The sequence below is a fragment of the Anarrhichthys ocellatus genome, unplaced genomic scaffold (genome assembly GCF_004355925.1).
Source record: "Anarrhichthys ocellatus isolate YVR2014 unplaced genomic scaffold, GSC_Weel_1.0 scaffold80, whole genome shotgun sequence".
Lineage (NCBI taxonomy): Eukaryota > Metazoa > Chordata > Actinopteri > Perciformes > Anarhichadidae > Anarrhichthys > Anarrhichthys ocellatus.
The window spans coordinates 954,351-961,520 of NW_022280110.1; the positions used below are offsets into that span (position 1 = coordinate 954,351).

Genomic DNA, 7,170 nt, shown 5'->3' on the forward strand with positions numbered 1-7,170 from the left:
TAAGAGGTGAAAGTGAAGGTACAGATTCCACTTGTAAAACATTCCAAAAGAATATAATAAACACTACCTCCTCTCGGGTGTGTCACATCAGTGGCTAATTAGAGGACGGCTCTTTTTTACTACTTCTTTTTGTACTATGCACGTTGTATTCATTAAGAATTTTGTAGGATTTAAATACATTTCCTCGTGCAAATATGAATTGTGAATTCCAATCCTTTCACTGATGTTGTTTTACTAACACATGTTGTGTTGTCTATGTACAAGGAGTCAAAGATCTGAATGGAGAAGATAGTTGAGCGTGTTGTCTGCGGTCTTTACGTTTAAGAGCATCTTTTTGTCTTAAACTAAAGATATATTGAAATTTCAGATCATCCGGGTTATGCCAGAGAGACATCCTTCACGTCCATACACCACTGAGTTGGAAAGACGCTTCAGGGATGCAGAGGGTGTCCTTGTACAGTCACATCCCGCTGAGGTAAGCTTAAGTTCATGTATCTGTACCACAGCTGTATTTAGATCCTCTTCAAATGAAGTAATTCAATTAGTAAGTGAATTTCCCTCAGACTGTAGGGGTCAGAGGATAATTGATAGGAGATGGATGTCACATTTATCCTATTTATCAATATAGGGAATGAATGCCCTTATCATTAGACAATTAAATACGGCTTCTAGTTAAGCTCCAACAAGATTTCATTGAAGGGGAATTTAGTACACTCAGTGATTGAGTGATGTGCATATGAGGAATATTTTGCAGGGTATTGAGTACTTTGGCAGTTTGTGTAACGGGTGTTGTAAGGACCCAGGAGCAGTAAGACAAACACCAGGGATAGTTTGACTCGAAACTTTATTGTCTTCGGCACACACAACAGAGAATATTTACAGGAAAACAGCGGCAGGTTCTCGTGGTCGGGGACAGAAGGCTGAGTGAGTTACCGCGGCAGAGGCAAGGCGGGGTAGTCCAAAACAGGCAGGGTCGGTAACGGGGAATCAGTCCAAGGGGGTATGCGGGAAAGTCTTGCATGGAAGCGGCGATCAATCTAGCAGTGCGTGCGTGCATGTGTGAGGCAGGGGTTTAAATAGTGGAGGAGGCAGAGTGAGCAGGTGAGAGTAATGAGCTGATGAGGTGAGTGTGACTAGAAGGTGCACTGAATGAACTTATTAGGTGAGTGAGAGGTGGAAACAACTGGATAGTAGTGGCACAGCTGTGACAGTTTGATAACATTTATTTAATCTGTGCTGGAATTTTATCACAAACCTGATATTCCGGTCCAGTGTATTCAGTTGTACCATGTGTCCTCGTCGACCTGTGTTATACAATGTTGGCCCAATTGTAGCAGCGATTAAAATTTCAAAAACACTTTATAGGCTGATAGTTCCCAAAGTGGGGTCCGGGAATCCCAGGGGTCTTTGAAAGGGTTCCAGGGGGTCCCCAACAAAAATGATTTTCGCTATAATTCCAATCATAAGTAAAACAATGACAGAATGTCTCTATTTTGGCCATGGATTCCATACACTTTCTGTAATAATACAACTAAAAGCAAAAAATAGGGGGACCTTGGGACAAAATATAATCAAATTGGGGTCTGTGGTCTAATTTGTGTCAGTTTAGAAGTCCTTGACGTGAAAAAGTTTGGGAACCACTGTTCTAGATCACTACCGATGACCTATCAGTCATCATCCCCACAGAGCCCTGTGGCTGCTGTTGAAGTAGACTGAGTCTAAAGTCAGCAGACAGCAAGTCTGGACAGATCACAGCCAGATCACAAGTTGTGATATTTATCTGGTTTGGTCTTACTTAAGTCTCAATATTATTGAATGCAGACAGAAGGATTCACAAATGTATTTTATATATAAATGAACCTCTCCACAAAAATATTTTTCAACAACAACTTCAAGAAACTGAGTTCTGATGCCACCTTAATTGATATGTTATGCTGAGCTATCACAATAGGATGCATGCTTTGACATGTGTGTTTTGGCCTTTATCTTGAACTCTCTTCAATGACTCCTTGTGATATAATCCACATCTGTGATTAAGTTAGTTTTTTTAATATTTTGGGCCATTTCAATTTATATAAGTTAATTAGTCATGCTAATAAAGAGGTAGGAAGTAAGAGTCATTTAACTGGAAATACGTTTTGTTTGCATTTAATCTTATCTTGGTTCGGTAGTCATACAAAACTCATCTTTACTGACTCACTAAATATAGTGTCTTCATACATTAGTTGTGCAAGCTTGAAGTTCACCAAATCTCGAACAGTGAAAACATCAGAGTTTATAAATAATACGTATAGTTACTTCCATGATAACCAACTCTGTTTACAATTCTTTTACTTTCCTGCTATATAAACTGGATATCGATGGTTCTATCTGCATGTTTCCTCTCAACCAAAGCACAGACCAGCAGCCTGTCTGTCCCAAGAGAGGGGAGAGATCCCCTCCTGTCCTTCTTGTCTCTCACCCAGGACACTGATTTGTGCTGAAATGTTGAGTTTTATTGAATCCATTCATTTATTATGCACATAGGTACACATTTATATCTTCATTAGTCTGTCATGATAGCAAGGTATATCTATGTTGTGTAATTGTTTCATTCATTCCAACTTTATTTGATCAGGTTTTAGTCAGTGATCTATATCAAACTGTTTGGTACCGTTCTGCAGCTGAGAAAGCCCAGCTTTCAAATATGGAAGAATTGAATAGAACTTGTATTATTTCTGTAAAATTTTTAATGAAAGAAACAAGATAGTTGATAGTAGGATGGGGGTTGTTTGTCTTTCACGCCAAACCCTACACCCCTTTCTCAAGAAGATAAAAGCAAGAAGAAGTAAGATGAAACACTCTTCTTCTCTTTGATGCTGAAGTCCTGCTGGCCAGGAATGTGGGGAGAGAGAGCAGTTCTTACCGTCTGCAGGCCCGAAGGTCCACTGCGAGCCGAAACATCTCCACAGGCTGAGAGGACATCCAGAACCTGAAGGAGCCTCTTCTTTTCTTGGGTTCTAATATACTACAAATATGATTTAGCCTTTTATTAGTTATTATTTATCAAAACTGCTACAAGCAATAACGCTACACTATACTAACATTGCAGCTGCTCCATCGATACTCAAATGGCAAAAATGCATAAATACGGCAGTGACATTTTTTTTTGTCCCATAGCACACAGTTTTTATGTACAAAGATGAGGTACTAGAGCTCTGGGTGCCCACAGACGGCTACAATTTTTTTTCTGATTCAACAAAGTCAGGATGGAAGTGACGGCAGGAGGAGAATCTTGCTTTCACAGCACAGCGTCACACAAATATCTCGCTGGAGTTGAAATATTTCAACACGATACGCGATTGACAAAACTTTTGTGTATTAGCCTCATTAGCTTAATCCGTTGTAGTATGTTAAGTTGGTGGATTCTATTAATTTTCTGTGAACTCAGATCAAACTGTCAAACTAGGCAATGCTAATCAAATCTGAATCACAGTTCTGTTGCTGTGTGGCCTATTTCTCGCTTCAAATGTTTTCAGAAAACATATTTTAGTGTACAGTTTAGCTGTGAAGTTTGCTTTGTGTTAGGCTCAGAAATGGGGGTTTCACTTTAAGGAATTGAGATCATTTTTAGATAAGAGAAGCAGTGGAGTTAGCTTCAATGAATGACGTCACACTTCATGACCGCCTTTACTTAACATACTCACTTTGATTGTCAGACATGGACAATCGCCTGTTTTTGGCGAATTTAACAGTTGGACACTGTCACCATATTGACGATTAAGATGACTATGCGACCAAATAAGAGCATAATTAAGAACAACCAAATATCCAAGATGTTGTGAACTCACATGTCATATGATTTAGGTCCTGCTTGGTTGAATGCAAGTTGTGAGCACTCACAGCCTGAAGGGACAGACTAAGGCTAAAGAAGTCACAAGTTACACTTTGAAATATTATGGATTTGTAAATGGTTGTAAGATGTAGAAATAAAGTGATTCGCAGCTCAGTTAAGTTTTTGTGCTTTTTCTTCTATTTTCCATCAATGAACCACCATACTTATCACATTTTGAAATGCTCACAGTGAATGTTTTTTTTCACGCTGCTGTTGATTAATTTCCTCTGAGATATTGACATTTATAGATGCAAGGCGCCTCATGGATCATGGATTTAGCTTACTTGGCCGCCTCTCACTCGTTTGTTTTTCTGTGTGTGTTTGTCGTATGTTTCCAGGTGTTCCAGCAGGAGCTTGCAGAGACTATTCAGGACACTTGGGATCATTTAACAGAAGAGCCTGACAGAGTGCCAGAGTCCAGCTGGCGAATTGCTTCACCAAAGACTCTCCTGGATAACTTCTGCCACACCATGCACTGCCTCTTCAGCGAGTGCTTTGCCAGCACAGAAGAACCGTGGGACTGTGAGTATAACAAAGGAAACCCTCTGGTGAAAATGCAGGCTGTAACTTAAGATTTAGAATAGAAAACGTACTATAATAACAGAGACTAACACACCAGCAGTGCAGGCTGTGTAAAGAACAATTTAAAGCAAAGAATAGCAATTCTAAACTCCCCTGGCAGGACATTCTAGTATGTTGGAGTCCTGATGTCAAAGGGCTCATCAACATTTGTTTTTCATCTCAATTTTGGGTCAGCCATTGGCCAAGACACTGTGTGGAGCAAACATGTTGTAGTGGGTGTCATTTCTGCATGCCACATGCCACAACCAAATGAAGTGTGAGATTAGATTTGACAAAAACAGAATACTATTAGCCTAACTATGGAGGATGTTGAGTATGTGTCCACCTTTGCTCTCAGCAAGCTCAAGATGTAGAACTTTATTTGTCCAAAATTACTTTATAGCTCTACTCCACTACTCTCAGTGGCAAATATTGTACTTTTTACTCCACTGCATTTATCTTACCGCGTTTGTTACTTTTCAAATTCAGATTAATACAAAATATAATCAATATGTATATTAGGATTTTATTAAATCAATAAAGCGTTATTGGTTGGTTCACTATAGTTACCCAGCAGTATGTGAAGTAATCTACTGTAAATAATAAGTGCCTCAGCAGAGCAGACAGTTAGCACTAACTGAGATGGGGAAATTAGCTATAGACAGTTTTTTGTACCATGCTGTAAACGTGTTTTTGTTTTCTGTGGTTGGACATTTTAAAATGGAATTCAATGGGGATATTCTTGCTTTTGGAGCCAGCTTCAATTAGCCATTTGCGGAACTGCAGTCTTTGGCACTTTCGAGATGGAGTTAAAGCTTCACAGCACTCTGCTGGGTCCAAAAATGATCCCACACAATCACTTATCGTCTTGTTTTGCCTGTGACTCACACAACCTTTTGCCGTATGTGTGCTGCAGGTTTAGCCCATAAACATTTTTTTTTAAGATTTTCATGGCACATCTGCTCCTCGAACGGTCCGCATCCATTACGTCTTTAATGTAGCCTGACCGTTATACTTTTGTACTTTTACTTAGGTGCCAGTTGATCCTCTGGCCCATCTTGCTTGTTGTTAGACATTGTGATCAAAATAATTGAAATGCAAGAAAACGTATTTGTTTATCAAAACAAGATGTTGTTTTTTCATTGTATTCTACATGTATTCCAGTCGTCAGGCTAAGCTAAATTAGCCGGCGGCTGGTGCTAGCAACAGATTCAGCATATAGACATATGAGTGGTATCCATCTTCTCATCCAACTCTCGAAAATAACATATATTGGTATTTTCACCAAAATACCAAATTAGTATACTACCATTACTTTGAGCACTTTTTTGCATCATTCAGAAAAACATACATTGCATGTATACTACAAAAATTCTAGACTTCATCCTGCATGTATTTGATGTATATGCAGTGGCCAAATATTCAAGATAAATACAACCAAATGAAAGCAGAAGCAATACAAATATTCGTCTTAGAAAACAATAATAAAGAGGTTTCATTTTGCACAGGGGTTGGATTGCATGTGTGCTTGTGTTATTTATTTAGTAGTAGTATTTATTCTTATGGCCTCAGGAAAAAGTTGTTCCTTAGTCTGCTGGTGGTATTTTTATGTGTACTTTGCTTGCACATAAAAATAGTAGGACGTGTGTGTATGTTTTGGTAATGAACCAGATAATAACATGCTACAGTGGTCCGAGTCTCTGTGGTTTAGGCACCATCTTGTGAACACCACCAATATTAACTCCTCAAAAATTTGAAACCAGACAGTAAATTTGAACTTAAGTTGAGTAGCTCTGAGTTGCCTCAGGTTCATATCCATAAAAATTGCCCGTTAAACATATGGCGAAATAAAAAGGAATATTTATGGGAGTTACTCAAGTTTCTCTTCTTGTCTACTTTTCAGACTGCAGTGTTTCCCATTGGAGGAAAGGCAGATAGACGGACTTACATACCAAAAGCTGAGAAAAGGCCAGCTGTGTGAAGTTGACACCGTTGATACTGATGATGGGGGATTGGTATGATCATATCCCTTGAGAGGGGTAAAAGGACAATCCACACGGAAACAAGAAGATTCAGGTCTGATTTGTGGACATCAATAAGTCTTTGCCAAATCTATCTAATATGATGAAGAGACAAACACTCTCCATCAGACAAAGCAGACTGATATTGTATGTACAGCAACGATATTAATGGCGATTTCACGAGCATAATGGACTTTTTGCTAAAATGTAATAAAGCTCATTTGGGAGTAAAAGCTCATACTCTTAAGCTCTTCCAACCCTCTCTCTCAAAGGAAGTCTTAAGTATTTTTCTCTTGATGGCAGTTCAGCTTGATGCTTTGATACTTGGGTTTCACGTTTTGGAAGAGATTTGTTCGTGTTGACGTGTATGGACGAAGCTGATCATCAAATGGATGTCACTGTGGCTTTGCCAAATCTCTGCCCAAAAAGCCTGTGATGTGCTCCGTTGGACCTGCAAGGTTCACCTCAGAAACCAACAAGAAGCAGGAAGAGAGACTACACATTGTAGTGCTATTATATTGAGAAACGTCTGCTGACTTGTACCATAGCCAGACGCCTCTTTTAGCTAAAGCAAGCGCAATGTACATGGACTGAACTTCAAACCTACAGGCATACTGTTACTACTGTTTAATTATTCAGTGAAACAAGACAAGGCATGTGAGACCAAACATAACTTAATACATTGGGTGACATGGCAGGATTAAAACATCCATT

General features: G+C 39.1%; 1 protein-coding gene across 1 annotated transcript in view; it reads left to right on the plus strand.

Moving 5' to 3' along the window:
- Nucleotides 1-6,373, plus strand: part of il34 (interleukin 34) — an 18,905-nt gene extending 12,532 nt beyond the window's left edge. The window contains exons 5-7 of the mRNA XM_031874382.1: nt 368-475; nt 4,213-4,396; nt 6,339-6,373. Coding sequence (XP_031730242.1) covers nt 368-475; nt 4,213-4,396; nt 6,339-6,373 — 327 coding nt within the window. The remainder of the gene's footprint in view (nt 1-367; nt 476-4,212; nt 4,397-6,338) is intronic.
- Nucleotides 6,374-7,170: the final 797 nt, after the last annotated feature.